The sequence below is a fragment of the Sinohyriopsis cumingii genome, chromosome 17, assembly GCF_028554795.1.
Source record: "Sinohyriopsis cumingii isolate HCF-2022 chromosome 17, ASM2855479v2, whole genome shotgun sequence".
NCBI classification, from domain to species: domain Eukaryota; kingdom Metazoa; phylum Mollusca; class Bivalvia; order Unionida; family Unionidae; genus Sinohyriopsis; species Sinohyriopsis cumingii.
In genome coordinates this window covers 29,621,258-29,645,764 of record NC_142977.1, presented here as the reverse complement: position 1 = coordinate 29,645,764, position 24,507 = coordinate 29,621,258, and the positions used below count along the sequence as shown (strand labels likewise).

The 24,507-nt window shown below is 37.8% G+C and overlaps 1 protein-coding gene across 1 annotated transcript; it reads right to left on the bottom strand.

The window, feature by feature from the left end:
• Positions 1–12,364: 12,364 nt before the first annotated feature.
• Positions 12,365–23,779, bottom strand: LOC149778340 (kelch-like protein 24a). The gene is made up of 3 exons (XM_089938312.1): positions 23,211–23,779; positions 19,476–19,651; positions 12,365–15,184 (listed from the first exon to the last, which is right to left on the bottom strand). Exon 3 carries the CDS (start codon positions 15,122–15,124, stop codon positions 13,388–13,390), a length of 1,737 nt encoding a protein of 578 aa, XP_089794438.1. The 5' UTR covers positions 15,125–15,184; positions 19,476–19,651; positions 23,211–23,779; the 3' UTR covers positions 12,365–13,387.
• Between the last annotated feature and the right edge of the window lie 728 nt (positions 23,780–24,507).

The following is a 24,507-nucleotide window of genomic DNA, read 5'->3' as shown; positions in this document are numbered from 1 at the left end:
AAGGGCTTGTATTAGGCTGAAATACTTTTATGACAGAAGACTGTTGCGTAGAAGTCTTATTTACAAAAGGAACTTTACGAGTTAAAGAATACTCATCAGCAGCTCGAGCAGCATTCCGCAAGGTTTCAATATGATACTCGTCAAGATAAGACTTAATGTCACTATGGACACAGTTTTTGAACTCTTCAAGTAATGTAAGTTTTTTGATACTTTATTAATCTTGTTCAACTTACTTGGCTAAGCACCATCTATCAAATAACTGCTCGTTTTATCTAGCAAATTCGACATGAGTTTGTCCAGCTTCTTTTCTATATTTTCTGAATTTTCGCCGATAAGATTCAAGGACTAACTTATAACCCCTTAAGATGCATTCTTTGACCGTATCATAGTCACCACTCACAGTGAACGGTAAATATCAATAGCTTTACCAGTGAGTACACATTGTAATAATTGAGTACAATGCTCCATTGGCCATTTTAAATTTTCAGCAACAGTTTCAAAATAAGGAACATATTTGTCTACTTCTTTTCTCTGAAAGATCAAAACTTAAAAGCATCTCCAGTTTGATCTGCATCTGCTGTAGCACAATAATGATGTAGCAATATTTTCGAAACGATGCAAGATAATTTACCATGGACAGAATCAATAGTAGTGTCGGCCACACACGTGGAAATGTCACTCTGACAGGTCTTGAATGTAACAGACGTAGTTTAGCTAGCGACCCGAGTCCCTGCTAGGGTCTCAGACGCCTGATCCAACTTTGTGGTAATTGTGCATCTTCAGGAATTACCTGTAATTGTTCACAGACAAATCCACGTTGAGGAGCAGTTGAATCTAGTCTGCAGATTGCAGGCTGACCAGAAGAACTTACCACGCATGAAATTGTACGTTTGGTTACACTACAGACTGGATCTGTTGCTCTTGCTGCACCTCCTTCAAGTTCACCGGGTTCATATAAATACCTGACTGTTACGATACTTCACAACACTGGTTGTTGTAATTGATTTCCTGGTAATTTTCGTCGTGGTATGCGTATTTTAGCAATAGCCTCTATGGATTTCATGTTAATTTCACGAGTGAGTTCATTGTTTAACTCGGCCACCAAGTGAGGTAGTCTCGCAACCAATTAATGAGATATGTCCTCGCTCAGTAATTCCTGTGAGTATTGATGCCAAATAATGGCTCAGCAAGTGTTCGATTAAATCTTTCAACGAACGCCTGATTCCGATGTAACGCGATGTGTCCATGTCTGTTAGTTTGATGCATTAGCGTTGTTACTGTACCGAGAACTTATTTGCCAGCTTCAACCTGAAGCAACTGAGGCATCGCAGGTAGCAATGTGAATACATTAATTAAAACTTGTTGCAACTTCATTTGCTGTTTTAGTCGATAGCGCCTACGTTTCTATGTACTAACTTGCAAACGCGTATTTGTATGTATGTCGTTTACTTTATGTGCCAATGATATCATGTTGTAAAAGCAAGATATCTACCTGATGATCTTCGTTGGGCAAGCTGACATCAGACAATCCATGCTGAACTGTTTTTGGAAATGGTAAATACATTTGCCATATTGCCTGTCATGTCCTGTGATACCTGTTGCATCGACGAGTTTGCTGATCGCTGTTTGACCTCTCCAGTATCCCCTTCAGGTGGCTCAACTGACTCAAATGAGAAAAAACTTTATTTAGTAGCGCCATCTTTGGATGACCAATGATGTTATAATGTTCTCAAGGAATTCATTGAATCAGCAGCGGATATGGAAAGCAACAATGCTGTTGACGTTATCACTGACATCGACGATGCACCGTCCGTCGAGGATCTTAACGGGGATATAACAAATCTAGTGCTTTACGATGATGTTATGCTGGACAAACAAACAAATCCAGCCAGAATATTTTCTCGTGGCAGACATTAAACTACAGATATCAGTTATGTTACAGAGCGGTACACTCAGAATCCCAAAGTGGTAACTGTAATTGTTTGATTATTTTTAACGGTGCTACCACAAATACACTGAGAAATATTCATCAGACTTGGTGTCCTAGTGACATGGACATACATAAGTTTAAAACTTCTTTGCACATGCTCAGACCCCCTCCCACATGGATTCATTACGATAACGATAAGTTTACACGATCCAGTAGCACGTTATCGAATTGGACCAGATAAAATCTTTCATTAAAGAAATACATTTATTGTATAAAGAACCAACAAAATATTAACGAGGTTATCTCTGAGACTGAACAACTTGAGATGGTCTCGAGGTTCAATTTGATGTTGAAAAAATATACGATGCTTTTTAGATGATACAGCAGCAACGGAAAAGGGTGAATATACACTGGCTGTATAATATAGATTTATATAATTACTCCAACACGAAATATAATTGTCATTGACGGATTTAGAAGGACAACATGAGATAGCTAAATATGTTCCACTGGCAAGCGCCATTGAGCAAATACGATCAGAGCCGTCTTGGCAATATGGAACTCGAGAGGCTGTAAGTGCACGTGTGAGACACAAAAGAAACTTGTTTTGGAATCAACTTAGGATTCTCAATCCACTAAGGCGGAATAGCAATTTCAACAGTAGCAAAACCCCATATAATGTTTTTCGTTATATTTTCTTGTTATTGGTAGTGGAATGCGCTAGCTTTTTTCGGTGAGGCGTTCAGGTCTATCATGCACACACAAACTAAGAGTCAATTCTTCACCATGCGTGTCCAATAAATTACCATTCTTCTCCGTTTGACGACAACGTATTCCTGAAAACGACGAATTATGACATCGTAAATAAACATGAGTAGCGGGCACTGACACAACCAAATGACCCGGCGGGACATCCGGAGAAAAGCTGTAAAGAAAAAAAACATATCCCTGCTGAGCCTGCCCTTGGGATGCTTGCCCAGACACGGTATTGCAACCCTCGATTGCATCACAGACTAGATTTACAGAAATCCATCGACGTGATATTGACCATGTCTGGCGACACATGACGACCACCACCATCCGGATCGTTGTCATATTGATAATATTTGAAGGACCTCTTGTTTTCTCCTGTACGTCATTGATATTTGGAGAACATTCATAAATTATGTCAAAGCGATCGCGCAGCTGTTAAACATGATCCAACGCAGATAGTTTGGAGGTATTGTATCTTTGGTGATCTTAACATAGTCAAGAAATAACGTTTTACAATCGGGATCATCACGGACAATCTCGTTAACAGTTCTCAATGAAAATAAAGCATCTTTAATTTCATGGATCAGATGTTTTATTGTACTAATAAGATTTTGGTAAAGATCACCGTTCGGATATTCAATCACATACTCCTCAAACAGCGCTCGTAGATTGGATTGTGTGTTTTCATGTTCCTGCGCAATAGTGTTTGTGATTTCTCCTACTTGAGGAATTGATGTGCTCCTATCCAGACATGACATACTCTGTTTAAAACAAAATTAAAATCAGATTCTCTAGCTGCATATAAATATGGTTGTTGTGGTCTAATATAAATTGGTGTTGCCAGGGGCCACCCCAGTACGGTTCTGATCGACGTTTTATATACGTTATCGCCGTAATCAGATTTTGATATTTCAGTGGCGGCACTCAACTTTGGCTAGTGTTCTTTTGATAGCGATCTTTGATTCTTTTCCCGTTATTGATTTGAATCTGCGCTAAAATTTATACTTGTTTTGTTCGATTTGATATGACGATGACGATGTTGATATGACGATGTTAATACGCTGACGACTTTCCATACATGGAAAGGGGTAAGTCTTTCAACAGTCTTGATTTTATGTGAGAATACCAGCGAATTGTTAGTGTCTAGTCCACCATATGATTTTACTCTGATATTTGGCCAGCTATAATAAAATCTTAATTGTGCCGATCTCAAGTGACCGACCATTGGGGGCTTTTATCGGAGTTGGAAAACCAATATTAATTCCAGTCGTGTTGACGTCACTGATATCATTGTTGTAGTCGGCGGTGTTGTGTTATCGATAATCTGTTCCAGTCGTTTGTTCATTTTTGCAGTCATTATTATCTATAATGCGAATTCTATATGTGTTGTTGAGTTGGGATGAGTACTGGTGCTTTCTTGTGATACCGATAAAAAATATCCCTAATTACAGCAAATTCCTTGTCTGAAATTGCACCGTCGTTAAACCCGTTGACAATGTTGATGATACATTTAAACACGCGTATGGCGCCTCATACGTCATGCTTGATCATACCGAAAGAATTGTGTTGGATTCATTATGTTATATTCTATGTTACCAACTAAGGCCACCAACACGTTGATGCGGTTAAATTTTTGTTTTCTGTATCAGCATGAAGGCTTTATCGGCATGTCGATTTAATACAATCGACGCGGTTCCGGAAAATCTTTCTGTGGAATGACGCCATGGATACGTCGTAAATATCCTAAATCGAGCGGCGCTAAACACGGATATTCTTTACACCCCGGTGTCCTCAGTGTGATATCTTATTTAGCTCTTTTTTTGTGTGACCATGTTGATAATCCAGTGTATTGTGTATGGAGTCGCATGAATTACACAAGTAGCAATCTTTTTGATTTTTTTCATCGATGGTTGTGATTTCTGTGAGACTAATGTCAAGGACAATTGGAACTCCCAAACAATCACCGGTAACTCTATTTACAGCTCTAGTATAACGCGTACGTGATTATTAATATCAAACCTCAAATTGGCCAATCCATCACTGATTGTTATTAACGAGGCCCATATCGCAATGTCGTTGTTGTCAACGTATATCTTTGTTGCAGCGTCATTGTCCGATTCTGATTCTCCCAAAGCAACACTTCTATTTCCGTTCATGACGACTGGACCTGTCATAGTATCGCTCGCTATAGCAACACTGTCAAGAATCTCTCCTATTGTTCCACCGACCGATGCGCTTGAGTTCCTGAATTTTCCATCATCGGTAACTACCAGATGGTATCATTGGTTGCACCTGAGACTCGCAGGATAATATCGACCCACTTGATATTGCTCGTATTTAGCCCGCCATATTGATCCTGAAAAACAGCAACCGTATTCGGATCAACCCCCGGCTGGACGCATATGATCAGCAAGTTAATCTCGTGTTGTATATGCCGACAAATCAATGTCGTCTGAGGTTTTGCTTTTAGCAGATCTTCTGTAAATATCTACCGTTATAAATTATTTACCTGTTTAAATTATGAGCGATATATTCGTGCACGACTTTAGGTGGCGGCGCTGATGTTCTTGTCACGGAATTAAGTATAGCAAGTACTTCAGGACCGCATATTGATGGATCCGTTACTGTCTGAGTTCGTAATGTTGAATACCAGATCGAAGTGGCAGTACCACTGTCAGACAGTGAAAGTTCTCTCGGTGGCGCCAATACATATGAATCAAAATAAACAACACCACGTGGATCATCTGCACATGCAATAGAATTACTACTTGGATCAGAACGGCCATCTATATTAATGATATCAGTTTCAACACGACTTGGTTTTTCTGGTAATTGATCACGCATGAAAACACTTCTGAATTGTTTGTTTAATCACCAAGGAGCTGCACGTAAATCAAAATTAGACATAGGGAGCTTTAACGATGCGACCCCGGCAGTCTCAGACCTTGACGGTACCGATTTCCTGATAATCTTAAACCGTATCCCTTTTTTGAGGTCTTTAAACCATGTCCTGTTGATTTTTTCAGTGCCTTACCGGCAGCATCTCCAATGGCACCGAATACAGCTGCTTTGCAGATGCTGGATCTGCAGCTGCAATCATTGCGGTTATCGTAGCTAGAATTGGAAATATACCACCGGTCTTTGCCGCAGATCGCAGATTGCATTCATGGAAAGATCAAGTTGCATATCAGTTTTGATTTTTTGGTGCCATTATAGTGTTTGAGCTGACGTTCAATCAACGGTAATTCATGTTGACCTTGCAAATACCGCTGATTTCAGATATATTTTTGCCCAATTAATTATGTTTTGATGCCGATTGCAACTTTTTAATCTGACCGGGTGTCAAGGTAATATTGACGTGATGATATGACATTATAACATCATGAATGATCTAAAGACTTTTTAGAAAACACTTATATGTTTTCTACTGGTGCATCATTTGTCCAAAATCTCGTTCAAGCAGCATTGTTGTGTCTAACAGTATAACAGCGATAGCTCTGTAACTACCAAATGGTGAATATGCTACACGAGCTTTGAAGTGTATGACAATGACTAATTGCCCAAACAAATCTAGGTGTTAGAAGGAAAACTAATATATTGGATACAGCTTTGAGAAATCCCGCTGAGATATCTACAAACCAGAATCAACATACTGATCACGCCCCATAAATGTCACCAATCGATGATATGCACTTGCAAAATGATTATTTTCAAGATCCAGCAGAAGGTTATTGATGTCTGTTTATGATCAGAGAAACTTCACTAACCACAAGTGGGTAAAATACCATACGATTTCGTAGTTGAGCATTCTATCGTCTGATGATCCTGAAGAGCTACAAATACGTGTCGTGGTGTTGAAACTCCTTATTGTGATGTCACTTGTCATGCAAATGTAATGACAGTTGAGCTTGTAATCAAGTATGTGGTCCTCGTCAATAATGACAACGCTGACTTGCAGCCGCTGTCTACAAAAGAGAGCAGCCGTGTTTCGTCATCACGCGATGTTGTTGTTGGCATCCACAACGAAAGTTTTGTCAGCGACACATTTCCGTGCAGCGCCACATTTGCAGCTGGATCAACTCCTTCAGCGTGCCACACAGCATCGTCGATCGTCGCTTCTCGCACAAGTACAAGTGTGTGATTGGCCAGGAGGATGACTTTACTAACATTTCTGTAGAAACCAAAGATTTGTGACAGCAGCATTGCACACCTAAATCTCCCTGGTGCATTAATTTGATTTCTATATGATGCAAATCTCAGATTAAAATTGGCATTAATAAAGTATAAACCTGCATCCTCAATTCCAGCAGCTGGAGCATGATTTTTTGGTCTTCGAAGGGCATGAGATCGGCCTTCAGCGTGATAAATGGTATCTTTTGTGAACATACCTGACGAACCAGCAGACTGTGACTAATCATCGGAATATCTTGCGAGACCCAATATCGTCGTAGCAGCATCGACGTTATCGTCACAAGTCTGGATTTCTCGGCCGTCGATAATATATCGTGCACTGTTAAATAATGCCACAATTCCGTTATTAACAAATCCGCCTTACTGATCATCATATGGATTGCCATCCATTTCTACAAGTCTACCCTCGGCTGCGGCTTGTTTTGTCAGAGATGGCACGCTAGCTAATTCTTTCAACCGCTCATTTGCGGCTTGATTTATTATTTTACCAACACTAGCTGACATCTATTCGGTGTTGGGAAGCTTTACCCATTGTGGTTTTCGTCGTATTAATCGTGTCAGCATGTCTGTGATCGCTGTGAAAGCCTTACTAGCAACATCACCAACGGTACCAATACCCTTATCATGAGCAACTTCAATGGCTTTCATACCTAATTGTTTTGCAATCGGCATAGCTTTTGGAGCTACCCTTCTAATAAAACCTCGAATAAAATTGTCGAGTCCGTCTCCGTAGATCGCCTTATAAACTGATAATCGTGAATTTATCACCATGACGTTTTCAGTCCACGCTGGGCATTGTGTTTAATCATGTTATTTTGTTATCGCCGATCTAACTGATCAGTCTCTATAATAATCGTCGGTAATTACACCGATCAACGTCCGATAAACGCTGATGTCGATGACACCATCAGTAAGTAAACAGTGACAAATATCAGCCGCCTCATTGATGATTTCGTGGGAATTGCTCGTTTTCCACCAACTGGAATTTCTAGCCGGTCAACATAAGCAAGGATGTTATTTTGACAAAGTTTATGTTGAATCATAGGCGAGCTTTGTGTTTTGCGAATTCGATCGCGAGTGGCAAGGCCACTTCCGGCTGCTCCTTCAGTTCGTTCGTCAGGTTGTGGTTTCGGCGCGCTGCTATGGCTCATTTGACTACGTAACCCTTTCTTTCCACTTTTTCGGATTTAGTTTATACACATGATTTTTTTCCTCTCTTCTTTTAATTTTTCAGGTTGACTCTGAATTTCTGCAATTTTTGCCTCCGATTTTCTCTTCCATTTTTACAGTGCCATTCTGTACTGCGCGGTTAAAGATTTTAAACTCTCTTTAATCATCAGAAGTTTTGATTCTCTAAATATTGTGATGAACGCGATAACATTCCTAATCCAATTGTCAGCTTCTATAGTACTTCCTTGTTCGGGTTTATATATTTTTCTTTTTCATACCACCCAAATAATGCAATATTAACTGCTTGCTCTGGATTCCTGATGGTTTTATTATCCTTTGTGGTGAATTTATCTATTATCCTGGTTTCATCTTTTTGTGGTGGTGATCGAACCTCTGGTGGTTGAGTGGGTTGAACTTTGTGTGGTGAGGGGGTGGAAGACGGCCTGCAATATTAGCGGGTAATGTCCCAAGAGTTTTCTGTATTGCTTTAGTTTCTGTGACAATTTGCTTGGTTGGTTCGAAAGTTGGTTTACATAACTGTTCTGTACCCTCTGTTAATTCAACATGAGCTTACTGACGTTATTGCAGCTGCCGTTTGACTGAATTACGACTGAAAGATATATCTTAATAGCATTAAATCTTTCTCTAGCTAAATTAGTTGATGAGAAACACCCATTTATTATACAACTACAACAATTTAATTACACTTCATAAGTCTGTAAGTATATAAATGTAACCAGTCATGCGATCAGTAACAGGTACAAATAACTAACGGTTCACATTACAAAACACACGCCTGGCAGACTATACACAAATTATGCCTGTACGGCGGAACAGGTGTGGTCAGGTGGATAGTTATAATATCTATATGTCAGCAACTAACATGTTGTGTGAATGATACAAAATTACACATTAGTGATGAATAAGTAATAGAAACGTATATTTTGACTTAGAAATACACTTAGTTATAAATTATATGTATTCCACTGCTTAGGTTATTGATTTTTCTATAAATACCATTGCTGGTGACACGTAAATGTAACATGTCACCAAAAGCACTTTGCCGACTGAGTACAAACATACATGACGGAACTGGGGTTAGTCAGATATTATTGACTTTTTTGTGAATAACACCGCTTATATATTTTATTTCAGCAGAAGATTATCAAATACAGGAGTGGTTATACATTATCTGTAGTCCGCAGATAATGTTATTGATTTATCGTCAGCAGGTATTTCTTTGTGTACTAAGTTTTCACAGATATCCATCGAACTCGCAGTAATCTAGTGGTAACGTCGTCTGGTTCACATGTCGATTGTGAATCTTCGTGAGTTCAAACCCCGTGCCAGGCGCATTTGTCGGCGGGTTACAAAAAAGTTATTATAAGTGGGGGTGGAGGGTGGGGGCTGCGCCCCAAGCGCTCGAAAGTCAACTGGAAAACGTACAGATCACACATAATTCGCGAACAATTTGCACCACATCAAGCAACGTGTTCGTGCTGCTTTTGCACCAGCGGATCTCACCTGGGGGCGGTTGTACAAAAAGTAATCATTGATCAGTACATACCCTGTTGACCTTAAAGCCATGCGCGGAAGAATTCTTGGACAACTTTCTGAATTTCTAGCATTTCGTTTCGGATCTAGAAATTCACTTTGGGGTGTGACGATATGAATTGAAGGGAAAAGCGTCCCCCTCTCATCATAACCATAGACAGCAAGGGTAAATAGCACAAAAATGGCTAGAAATTAATATAGCCAGAAATACATGGAAAAGCCAAGAAATAATATAGCCAAAATAAAATGACAATCCTCATAGAAGGGTACCCCATGAACGGCCCCAATGAAGGTGGAAAAAGCAATGGCATAAACTGGCAAAGTTTGAAGGGTGCCCCATGAATCGGCCCCATAAATTGGCAATAAACTAAACTGGCACAAAGAAGAAGAAGCACGAAAATCCCAAGAAAGGTATTTTAAAAAATTACTTCTTTTGGCCAGAGTTGGGCCATTGACATTAAAAAGATGTTTTTATCACGCGTTTTGCAAAATGGGGCCTTGATGAGGGGGGTCCCTTTCAACGTCATCGCCATTTCGGTCTGCCCCCTTCATGGTTAGTAACCAGGCGTATATACAAACCTTGGATTTGCCTTTGCATAATTAATGAGTCAACATTACTTGGCTGAAAATAGCATTTTGTTAGCCTCGGATTCTGAAATGAAGCACTGATTATGGTCCCACTCCAGAAAACGTCTTGGCCAGTATTTTTGAGGGTGTTGATCAACCCGTTTCTGCTGTTCCATGTACGCGGATGTACGAAAATTTCGTGTACGAGACTGTCAAAGTTCTCCATACCTTTCAACAATTTGCTCATAAGACTAATCATGACGCACCGGCGTAGACCAAACCAAAATATGACCTTAAACTGGTAAAGATATTAGGAGTCGCCAATGCCATTAACGTGCTGACATATCGAATGGCGTCTGCTAATATCCTTGGTAAGATCTAATGCTTGTATTGGTGGTCTGCTAATTTTGGAAACGAGCCCTCCATATCTGGAATCGGGGACCCGAGCAGCCGAGTGGTCTAAAGCGCTCACCGTTCCTGATCACTGCCATCTCACCTCTGTCTGCGTGGGTTTGAATCCAAGGCTCGGCTAGCGTGGGTACGTGGGAAAGCCTGTCAGTAGCTTCTCGTGGGTCGGTGGTTCTTCCCTGGGTTTTCCAGGGTTCTTCCTCCACCAGTTATACTGGCCGCCATGTATAGCCTATCTTGTGCTGAAAAATGACGTTAAATCCTAGAACAACAACAACAACAACATATCTGGAATCGGTTTCGCACTGGCCTCTGATTTTGTTCAGTTCTCTAAAGTAAATTCATAAACTGTGTATTCCGATTTTCTTTCTAGCTAATACTGCGGGGGACAAATACGGGGAACTAGGTTCGATGACCCCTGGATATAACATTTTCTCCACTTCTTCGTTGATTGTCTCCCGTGCATTAATGGTTATATGATATCATTGAATTATTTTTGGCTCCTATGTGCTCACGTTTATCTCATGTTGTACCGATCCAGGATGGCCTGGTCTGTCTGTAAATACGTCTAGATATTTGGACAAAATCGCTATGACTTCTAGACACTGACCTCCAGGACCTGCATTTCTGGGCATCTACAAGTTGAAAAAAACGTTTTCCACACTAATGAGGTAAATTGCCCGTATATAGGCTCGTCCCTACGCACACATTTCAAGTTTGCCCCATCTCTACAATTTTTCACGGTACCGGTGAGGATTTTCTCCACCGTCGTGTTCAAAGACACGTCGTGTTCTTGGTACGTGATGCATGCACATATGCTGAGTCGATTATTTCATAGAAACTCATTTCCTTGGTGCTTCTGTACAAGATTATCGCAATAATTAATTTCATATGTGAACCTGTATCTGACGAGAATCTTACAGAATTTAAGTAACATTCTCTCATCCTATAATACATGCAACATTGTATGTGAATACAATTTCTCATTTCAGTTCTATAAAGGTGAACTTGAATACAGACTAGCTAATAACAATTGCATTATGTGACGAGAGTCGAACTATTTAAGATTCAGATTAAATATTATAACAATAAAACAATTATGTTATATATTACGGACAGGACAGAATACAATTTTATAATTCACGTACCGACACAGCTGGAGATTTGCTTCGTTAAGTGGACCGTTTACTGACAAGAGTTTTCAGGTCGTAAAGTTAGGATAATACCAGGAGTCTATATGTACCCTAGCTATGGTGCAATATACAGCCATTGAACTCAAGGTATCGCGGTTTTCTCATCGTAAGCACTTTGCTCGTGCAGCATGGAGTGAACCGAACTCACTACATTGAAATAATGTAAGATTTAAGTAAACTACTCTTCCGGTAAAACTGTATGCAGAAAGTAAACCTGAGTGCCTTTTATTCCGGATATACTATATAAACCTAAAACGTACACAGTTTCGTCACACTTTGGATTACTTTGCTTCTGATATTGAGGTTACTTCAATATAAGACAAGTTAACTCATTACTCAGTACAATCTATGGCTCCCATTAACATCATTATAATGACCAACCTTCGTATCATGCTCATAATTTCATTTCCTCACCTCACAAAAGTAAAATAAAGTCAAATTTAAAAAAAAAATGAGACAAAATTGCATGAAACAATAAAGCTGTTTTACATAGAAAACATTTTGTCCTGATATGTTTATAAAATATTCTTTGCCTATGAAGAGATGAATGTGTTAAAAAAGCAATGCAAATGAAAACATACATATATGTATGGACTGGTTGAATTATTTTAATTGCAAAGGAAATCAAGTAGGACAAAGGATAACAATAAAAACACATTGCATGGTTTGCATACACAAAATATATGCATATATACAGCTTAAAATACAAAAAGTAATCTGAAATGATCTCAAGGAAGAATACGCGAAAAGTGAAAAGGTAAGCAAAGGGAAAAGGATATTCATCGAAGATGAACAAGACGTTAAAATGTCGCTTTATAAAAGTACAAAAATGAATCATTTTCAGAAAGAGTTTAATATTTGCTTTATTTTTGATACCGTCCATTCTGTGATATACTTCTGAAACACATACACGGTATGATCAAATTTTAGTTATAGTAGATACATACAGACACCCCATAGTTTCGTACTGACGTTGAAGCAACTATTATGTAATGAAAATAAAATACAACAATATATACAAAAGTTATTTGTAGCTGAAAGTTTGACATACACGGACTGGAATAAACAAGCACATATTCTCAAAGGATTGGAATAAACAAAGCTCATGGTATAACTGGTTGGAATAAGCAAATATTTTGGTATAAACAGATACTTTATGTAAAGTTGAGGGTTCCATAAACAAGGGTTGTCAAATGCATGTTAAAAGCCCAGGTTTCCCTGATGTCAAATACAAGACATGTTTCACATCCATCATATGTGTGACAAATAGCATGGAATCTGCGATTTTCTTTGAGTTGATACTTACGCTTCTCGGAAATGATTCACTTCCGATGTATCATCAATCAGAGAATGCCCAGCGTGTGGACAGAATTTGCAAACAATGTCTCTCTAAAGCAACACGGTTTAGTACATGGTTTGATTTGGTTGCTATATTTATAATTTCATAGTCTCCTTACCTCACCACACCCATCCACCCTCCGACAAGGTCACCCACCTGCGAAAAAAATTAATGTTTAACTAGGCTCAGTAACACATGAATTATGCGTTATTAGCAATAGATAAACCGCAAATTTTAAGACATATCTAGTTCTGTGTGAAAATACATTTTTCTTCATTAGCCTTAGTCAGATTTGACTGAAAACTCTTTAATTAAAAATCGCTTATGAAGAACAATTTTAAGGCCTCCGAAGTTAACACGAAACGGAAAATTGTCATCAGTAAAACTTGTTATTTCCTCTGTGTCAACATTGAAGGAAAATATATCGCGATATGTGGTACTTGCATACTCCCCACCGAATATCATTATCATCCCTTTGTAGTGTATGGCACCGAATCTTCGCCGATTGAAGTCTTTGATTTTGGCAATTCGTGCGCATCTCAAGTCATCGTACATCTCAAAAATGTTTCCGTCCGTGCAGATAATAAAAAAACGTTTATCACAAACAACGGATTTGCAAAGCTTGCAAGGATATGGCATGTCGGCGACAAGATAGCACGTGTGAAGCCTTGTGTCAAAACACTGAACCATTTGTGTCTCTTTTTCATCATTTAGTATACCTCCGAAAACAAAGATCTTTTCTTTGCTGACGGATGCAGACATAGACCGAACAGGAGCGGCGAGTTTCCCAACTGCTCCCCATCTTCGAGTGTTGACACCATACTCCAATACACAAGTTAAGGTTTTCTCGGCTTCGTCCGTAGCTTTGTCATCATATCCTCCCAGAACAAACAGAGACTCCCCAACGGCAACTATGGCATGTCTTCTGCGTCCTTGTGTCATGCCTGGGCAAACGATCCACTCATTGTTCTCAGCTCGATATTGTAGAAGGGTATCTGGTTTTGATGAACCCCCAGACACGTAGATATCATTGCCATATACACAAGAAGCAAATTCTCTACCAAGTTTTATTGGAAGAGGAGAAAGGGAAAACCATTTCTTTTGAAGAAAACTGTAAGCCATGACATCCAACATTTTGTCGCCTTTGTCATTGTAGCCACCCAAAACAACAATCACTTCCTCCATGTTGGAGAAGTTACGGAAAGCCACCCGCGGCGAATTGAAATCAGGTCGCCTAGCTGGTAACATCTGGTAGCTTATGGCTTCCTTCACGATACATCTGCACCGTTGATTTTCGGACACGACCTTCATCGGTTCGATTTCGTGAAGCAAATATTCGGAACTCAATAAAGGCAGCCGAAGGTACTCAAAAAGCTTCAGTACACTGTCTTTTCTATTTTCGGGATCAAAGTTGTACCACCTAAAGACTGCGTCGCAAACGATCTCCTCACTGGCCACATTGAGCTCATTGTCATTGATCATTGCAATAATGTCTGCTGCATGCATATAATTAAAGTCTTCTGTTTGAGAAACTTCGATGAAATACTCCATAATAAAAGCCCATGCTTTCTTTGATAGGGTTTGGCATTCGTAATCATGTGCTAATCTCCAAGCCCCGATGCAATTTTCAGCACTCACATGTCTTAACAAAAACTCTTCACATTTCTCGCGCAAAAGCTTAATTCGATACATGGATGATGCCTTTAGCAAGTTTTCTGCATTATTTGTATCGATAGATTCCCTTCCTGAGTATATAAAATCCAAAATAGTTTCAAACGTTGAGCATTCTATACCCTGAAGATTCACAACGCCATTAAAGCATTCGCGCATACCCGAGGAAAACATTGCGTCAAAATATTCAGACACTGTTGCAAGCACTACTTTGTGACAGCGGAAGGATTTGCTCTGTACTATGATTTCTGTATCTGTATGCCTTCCACTATGAAACATCTCCTCCAGGGCGCCATACACCAATGAAGACACTTCAGACCTCCAAGGTGAGCCCACTGCTAATTCCATTGAATGTATCTGGAAAATAGTTGGAGTGTGATCTTGTGGATTACTGCAGTTGCATTCAATCTGAAATGATAATTAATTATGCACACGTTGAGAAAGAACAACTAGCTCTCCTGTCTTGTCTGTCTGTCTGTCTGTCTCTGTCTCTCTCTCTGTCTCTGTCTCTGTCTCTCTCTCTCTCTGTCTCTATCTCTCTCTCTCTCTCTCTCTCTCTCTCTCTCTCTCTCTCTCTCTCTCTCTCTCTCTATATATATATATATATATATATATATATATATATATATATATATATAATATAGTCATTGGTCGGTTTGATTGTAATGTCTACCATTATTCATAGTCCAGAGACATCGTCGCATGACACAAGCGAAAATCCGTTTTGCACATTTATTCGAGAAATTTCACCAGTAAAGCGCTACGATTGTCCAGAGAGAGAGAGAGAGAGAGAGAGAGAGAGAGAGAGAGAGAGATGTGGTTTTAGGGTTTGGAAGAATTATCAGAAGGGGACTCTTGTTATTATATATCCCTGTGTTTCTCTGTTGGTCGATTCGACCAACCAACAGTGGGAGATTAAGTAGGTGGGGAGTTGCACATTTGAATTTTATAACCACATTATAGGGTTAAGAAAGAAAAGATAAAGAAACAAACAAGCATTAAATGGATTACAGTACGTGCGTGTTTCCTAAACAAGAAAGGATTTATTTCACTTTGCATCATTGATGTTAGGAACACTGTAGGACAACTCCCATGAAACGTGGCCACATACCGTGACGATCACCCAGGTTCTTTTAGATTACTTGGTGTAAGTTCAGTTTTAACGGTTTGATCAAGCAAACATTTTTTTCTCTTTCACTCCTGTGATTCCTCCGTAGTTAGCCCCTTATGCATATGTGTGTGTTTATGTGTGTGTGTTTGTGTGTGTGTGTGTGTGTGTGTGTGTGTGTGTGTGAGAGAGAGAGAGAGAGAGAGAGAGAGAGCAGAAATAATTTTGATTTGAAATTTTGTACCAGGTTTATTTCATTTATGGTTATTAATATTTTTCTCACTGTTTGCTTATGTTCTTAATGAGTGTGTGTGTGTGTGTGTGTGTGTGATTTGGATTTTTACCGTAGCTTTAAAAAATTTTCAGTCATACCACTACGATGTCTGCAGTGTGGCAGTTTATAGTGATGTCTAGCACTGGGACATCATGCCGCAGACATGTAGCATGATGTCCCAGCCAGTCACATTATCCTGACACCAGTCCGACCAGTCCTAACACTAACCTCTTAATGCTGACCGCCAAGCGACGCAGCTGTTAGTACCATTTTTTTAAGTCTTTGGTATGACTCGGCTGGGGATCGAACCCACGACCTCGCGCATCCGAGGCGGACGCTCTAACTACTGGGCCACTGGAGCGGTTATGTTCCTAATGATTAATCAGTGGAAATTCATCATTGATCAATATAATCGATAGCCTACTGTTAAATCAGTTATAGTAAATATACATAATAGGGAAGAAAATTAGTTTTGGTGCTGAGGTATGCATGTCTCCAACAGCTATAGTCAACAGTAATTATCATGTAGAAAATAGTTGTGGTCTGAGATATGTATGCGTTCATCAGCTATGGTCAACATTAATTATCATGTAGAAAATAGCTGTGGTCTGAGACATGTATGCCTTCATTAGCCATAGTCAACATTAATTAACACGTTGAAAATAGTTGTTGTCTGAGATATGTATGCCTTCATCAGCCATGGTCAACATTAGTTATCATGTAGAGAGACATTCAGACTAAAGTAATGTTGTAAAAGAACTGTTGTCCCCTTTTCTACGTAAAGTATGTTTAGAACGTTTTATTTTTACACTCTTTTAATAAGTAATGAATAGCCAGTATTGTGCTGATGTGTCATTACAAAACCTTTCTTTTATATATATATATATATATATATATATATATATATATATATATATATATATATATATATATATATATATATATATAAAAGCGCATTGCAATACGTAATTAAAAAGAACATGCTTTCCTATATGACAAAGTACTGATATTAGTTGATGAAAAGCAGAAAATTTTTCCTTTATCCTTTTTAAATCATATCTCTTAAATTCTACTTTAGACGGTTATCGTTGAGGTTATACTTGGTGAAAACCACAAGCAATCTGTTAAACCAAGCTTTATTATAGTTCGTACATGAATAGTTACCTCATATAGCTGCTATATTTTGGACATAACCTGAAAAACATTCAGGCCACTCATTTCAATCATATAATCATTCATATATGTACAAGAAACGGTTAAGGTTGTGTTCCATTACATGTCATTAGAATATGCTTTCTAGCTATATGTTATGACCAAAACATGCAATATACATAATTCATTCTAATTAACAAGAGTACTTAGATTACATTATTGTCAGAGTTTGATCATCAGATTCCAATTTTTCGTCATGTTTCTCCGAAAGTCAAACATGGCATGCAAATCCGTGATCACTCTCTTCTACTTTACTTACGTTGAAGTAATTCGAGCGGAATGACATATGTCTAAATTATTCAATATGAGACAAATAATGAATTATAATTATACATGATTGATGCAATGGACTTAAAGGGGAATTTACATCCATTAAATGAACTCATCTGAAGAACTCACATATGTAGCATATCTGATTGGAAAAACTGGGTTTTCCAAATCTGTAACATTTGTTTCCTGAATCAGAAAGGCACTGTACCAACTGTATGTTCATAATTTATAGCATTAAAATAAATTATGTATGGCGTTTACACAGCAACCGCCGATGACTTACTGATTACCCACGTACTATTTGTAAAGCGTGTAAATATCGCAACACAGTTACAGAAACGAATATAATTAGTTATTGATCCCTATGGAAAAGAACTGTCAGTGGTTAGCCTCCATGAAAATGATCAAATAAAATCAATTACATAGGTTTTTCAGGCTTGAACATTTTTAACAGATATTACATCAAATATGCTTTGTAAGAAAATCAATGAGTTTGGTCCATATTTATGTACTAAGGCAACTGTTGCCTTCGCAAGTTGCTTCACTTCATATAATTTTCAACAACTTTCCAGCAATGAACAACTTGACACAGTGTTTTAGAGTAGTAGTGCCCGACATTGCAATCTGAAAAAAATTAAAATCTTTTTCTTGCTCTGCATTATTCGGATTACTTGAATATGATCGGGCAACCTTCTTTAAATCCCAGACACTATAATCGTACATTTTCGTACTCTTGGAAAATTGTGTGAGCACGTGCTATCCCAATATTAGAGACAATATCAGCTCAAGAAGTATTTTATCAATCATCAAAGTTAATGGGCCAAAATTGCCTGTTCCAAATCGTAAACGAATTTGATTAGAGATTTCCTGATCTTTAAATGGTTGTACGTTTTCTAGCAGCATATTAAACTTATGGATACAAGACCAACTCTTCATGTCCCGGGAAAATTGCAAAGTTACAGTTATTAAGTTTTTGAATCCTGCGAAGTAGGAACGTCTGATCAGTCTTATAAGGATATAACCGCTCCGGTGGCATAGTGGTTAGAGCGTCCGCATCGGATGCGGGACGTCGCGGGTTCGATCCCCGGCCGATTCATACCAAAGACTTATAAAACATGGTACTGACAGCTGTCTCGCTAGGCGTTCAGCATTAAGTTGTTAGCGTCATGACTTGTCGGCATGGCGTTGCGATAATGTGACTGGATGGGACATCATGCTACATGTCTGAGGCACACTATACAATATACACTGCCCAATGCAGATATAGTAGCGGTAGACTGAAAAATATTAAAGCTTTATTAAAATTCCAAAATCACACACACACACACACACACACACACACACACACACACTTCCGAATGAGAGTTATACTAATAGATTTCGTAATATACCACCTCTACTTTATGTCGGATATCTTCTTGCAATAATTTGAGAAGCCATATACTGTAGCATTGAACTAAACGGATATTTAATGCTGCATGTCAACTTTACCAAGAATATTCACACGTACAAAACATACATAAGTAAACAAAATATCGAATTTCTGTTTCAGTATGTCTTTTTAATCATTTAGAGCAGAATGTTGGTTAAGACGAAAGTACAAAAGATACCGAATGAAAAAGACAGACCTTAAATGCGCATATATATATATATATATATATATATATATATATCCAAATACAGAGAAAACAACAAAATAAACAGATCTTTGGATTACAAACACAGAATAGCAACATAGGATAGCGTCCACAGTAGAAGACATACGACATACTGACAGATAACGTGACGGAAAGACAGTCAGACACATAGAAATACAGATTGATAAACTGGAGTACCTTGCTGCCTTGATCCCACGTTATTTTATGTCGTGATGATCTCTTTTGAAATATATCGGTTCAGGCAGTCACATCAGCAATAGTTTTGTACTTGCTGGAATGACTCCTGTTCGTTTTACAACACAGATTCTTCATTATATTTCAGTTCAACGCTTCGTTTCAGATGCTTGTTGTTTCTTTGAAATAATAATAACAATATATTTTTACAGTAATAATAATGGGAGGTCGTTATAATAACAAGAATAACTAACAATATAAACAAGAACTGAAAATGTTCCACCATTGCTTGCTACAAACTGGTGACATTTAATATCATCTGGTCAAGTTTCATTATTCGTGATTATATGTCTAACGTTCTGCCAAACGACACATGACGGTTTTGTAGTGCCGAGGTAAATGGGTTAAGTGCCTTACACAGGGACAAACCACAGCAGCCAGTCCTAGCTGGTTCGATGATAGGATACAAAATCTCAACCTTTTTGTCGCCAGTCCAACACCCTAACCAAAGAGCCACCGGGGCTCTACATTTGATACATTGGCAAGTAAGGAAATAATAATACGGTATGATCGAAATTTGTACATAAATTTGGTTCATTTCCAGTAATATTCTCACAGCTAATGACCGTAAAAACGTTTCAACCTGCATATTATTATTATTATTATTATTATTATTATTATTTCTGTAGATGTTGCTGGTGCTTTATGTCCGATTTAAATTTTAATTATTAAAATATATGAATCCGAAGAAAGGTAGAAGGTATATAGTATTCGAGTGTACTATGTAAAATACAGTTAATGGGTGAAAACATTATGAGCGATCTGACATTAAAAACACGCCTTTAAGCGTTAGAATGGACTTTTAGTATTGACAAATGTCTGTAAGCGTTAGAATGGACTTTTAGTATTGACAAATGTCTGTAGGCGTTGGAATTGGCGTTTGGCATGAAATCATATATGTAGGCTTTGGAATAGGCGTTTAAACTGAAACAAACCTGTAAAAGTCTGATAAATACACAAAACTGCATTCGTCCTATGTTCCAGGTGGGTGGAAAGAGCAACGTTTTTATGTGATAGGAAATAAGAAACCTTCAGTAGATCGTCATAGACGATACATTTCTGTGACTGAGAATTTATAAAATGAGAGATTGTATCAATGTATGCATTACAATAAGCTTGGACAAATACGTGTTTTGCCTTTCGAATTTTGTTCACCCATAGATTTAGCAAATTGGCAACATCATTAGTTAAAACACACTGGATAGAAATTACTTAAATTTAAAAACACTGAGGTTACCTCCACTCCACCAACACATTCACCACATGAAGGAACTGACCAATCATATATTAAATGTTACTGCGATAAGACACTCTAACTGCACTATGGACAAACACAGATATATATGTATATATATAATAATAATGAGGACTTTGTATAGCGCATAATCTTTAGATGCTCTAAGCGCTTTTCAACATTAGACAACACATATAAGATAAGAAACATAATAATATTATTACAAAAACAAACAACATGAAATTAGAAAAACATTAAAAAATAAAAAAATAAAAAAACATGCTGAGAATATTTCAGGTAGGAAGCATTATTAGGTCTTAAGTTTGTTCTTGCAGTCGAAATAAGTGAGTTTTGAGAGCCTTCTTGAATGTGATCACTGTGTCTTTGTGTCTAAGTTCAGTGGGCAATTCATTCCACGTTGCTGGGCCCTGGTATGCAAAAGAACGCTGTCCATATGACTTTGTTTTCATATTTGGAATAATGAGTATACGATTGTCAGAAGAGGAGCGTAAGTATCTTGCTGGTGTGTACACATGGGTGAGGTCAGATAGGTATGTTGGACTAGAGTCCGACAGTGAAATGTAGCACAGAGAACAAATTTTGTGTTTGATTATGGATCGAATGGATAGCCAGAGTAGGACACAGAGCAGCGGGGAGGTGAGCTCTGACCGTGGTACTCTAAGTATGATCCGAGCAGCTGTGTTTTGAACTTTTTGAAGTTTCTGGAGTAGATATTGAGATGAACCAGACAGAAATGAATTACATTAGTCCAGTCTTGAAAGTACTAATGAATACACAAGTGTTTTAGTGGAATCAACTGAAAGATATTTGCGAATTGAGCTGAAGCGTCTCAGCTCAAGATATGCAGCCTTGCATATGTTCATGACATGTTGGTGCAATGTGAGAGTACTGTCCAGAGTAACACCTAGGTTTCGTACTGATTGTGTGAATTTAATGTTGGCGTTGCTGATATTTATTGTTTGAGGTAAAGGCTGTGAATGAGAATGTCTGTGTTGTGATCAGAATGGCCTCAGCTTTTTCATCATTCATCTGCAGCTTGTTACAAGTCATCCATGATTTCACATCAGAAATGCACCTCTCTACACCTTGGATGGTAGTATCAACTTCAGTTGGGTGGCTAGATTTGTATATTTTGATGTCATCAGCGTACAATTGGTGAGACACTGAATGATGATCTATGACACTTGAGAGCGAATGAGTCTACAGAATGAAGAGAAAAGGTCCAAAAACAGACCCATGTGGAACACCACAACAAAGATCAACTGGGCTGGGGTGTATTCCATTTGCAGATACAATTTGTGTCCTGTTGACCAAGTAGGACTTGAACCACAGTAAGGCTGTATCATGAATGCCAAATACATGCTGGAGACGGTGAAGTATTATATCATGGTCTATTGTGTCCAATGCTGCAGACAAATCAAGGAGGGTGAGGACTGTAATTTTTCCGCTATCCAACGCAGACAGAATGTCATTAACTACCTTTAGAAGAGTAGTTTCGGTATTGGTATTGTGGCAAGGGCGATATGCAGATTGTACATTGCTAAAAAGACTGTTTGAATTTAGATGAGATACAAGCTGGGATAGAACAACCTTTTCTAAGATTTTTGAAATGAATTATATAATGAGTTTAAACCACAATAGTCTACAAAATTATGGACCGAAGTTTTTGTAATTAATTGATTAAGGTAAGGGTCTGACGTTTACATAATTATTTGATTAATTACAAAAATTACAATCATATCTTTCGTTCACAAATTAAAGAAGAATGACTATTCAAATAGAGAAGAAGAAATGTTAATGCCGTTTTTATCAGCCTTAACTTCCAAAATTTAGTATATGCATGTGGTAGAAGGAGATCCAGACCAGATGATATAATGGGCGTGTAGAACATAAATACGGATTGAACAGCAGCAACGAATGCAGCATTAAGATGCAAGATTAAGTATATACTAATACGACGATTTCAATGTTATCAGACACGACCTTGCAGGAGAACATCACTTACATGTAAAGCTCAGAGCACGACTGTAGCTTCTTTCATAGATATAATGCTCAAATGAGTTCAAACACAGACCACCTGAATACAATTCTATTGAAATCGTGGATGTAATAGTTACATGAGAACTACAAAAAATATTAGTACACGTGGAGTTATTCATGCTTCAAAATATTCATTGTCTCAAACACAAACGTTTGTCTGAGAAAGGAATATATATATATATATATATATATATATATATATATATATATATATATATATATATATATATATATATATATATATACTTGCATTCAATATAGATACGTATATTTTCAAAATAAGGTGTGTGTGTGTGTGTGTGTGTGTGTGTGTGTGTGTGTGTAGTCTTCTTACAAGTTGATAGTACACGTTTTGTTCAACTTGAAAAAGGTCATATACTCACTCATCCTCTAGTTTATGCAGGAATCTGAAGATGCAAGTAATTATCCATATGTGTTAGGAAAAAGTTTAAATTTAAAATTTGACTAAAGAATTAATCAAAACTAATCGTCCATTCATTTTAATTAGTTCTCTGTGTCCACTGAATTCACTGATTATCACTGTCACAAAAAATGTTTATAGGACTACGAATGTTTGGACTGGTATCTGGCAATCTGTTAGAGTTCTTGTCTAAAAAATGATCAAGATTTGATAGACACGTGCTGGATTGCGATGCACTGAAAATGTCAAACTAAACGTGTATATACAATTTATTCCCAAGAATGAAAAATGTTATCGCTTATAATCGGTTACTGAAGATCTTCGACGAATGCTGTGTTATTGGCTTTTCCGGAAAGCTTAAATTATTTTGATCTACTAATATCCATATGTTGTCAATTCGTAAAATATCGCTGTCCATATTTGCTGTATCATACTAGTTCATACCTTTCTCGAGATAAGTTTGCATTGGTGTGAGATATTATACAGATTTTCAAGAAATGGCAATAGTTGTGAATATCACACAAAACGAAAGAGCTGGCTTAAACTGGTTATGGTTTCATTGCAAAGATATGATCTAATATAGCATGGAAAAGTACATGATTCACCTGAGAACGTGCAATCAATATGTAGTTGGGCACAGGTAAAATTAATCGATAACATTGCTGAAACTAACACTGAAGGAGGAAGCGATCGATATATCCAGTCTGTACATCTCAATAAAAAAACAAAGCAACGTCCTACTAAGGTCATTATAATTCAGTTGAAACAATCATTTCCATAGTATCATTCGACTGTAAAATGTGTATATACTTTAAAGCGCACCATTTAATTCGTATCCATAGACTGGTCAATAACAACCTAAGAGGAAACGTACTTATGAAACTTGTGTAAACATATGTTGTTATTTGTGAACTAAGACACTCGCGTGTATTAAATATATTATCATTGTAAATGCCTTGAATGTTTAGCATTTTTTAATAAGAGGAAGCGATAAGATCTGCTAGATCTAAACAAGCATATGCAGAAATATTAATATATTCATTCAATGAATACTCGAATGTGTAACCTGGCATAATTGAACAAATCCAGTATCACACGCATTTAATGGGAGGTAATTTTAATTTACCTACATCGAAATTCCTGTGAGGTATAGGTCGACTGGGAAATCTGCAATGTGACTATGCAAAAGCAAATTATTGTAAATAGATTATTGATATATGTTAAATCATGTTTTTTGTTTCAATGACGCAAAAGTCAGA

Coding starts and splice junctions, on each gene's coding strand:
- LOC149778340 (XM_089938312.1), bottom strand. CDS start 15,124: ATGGAATTAGCAGTGGGCTCACCTTGGAGGTCTGAAGTGTCTTCATTG.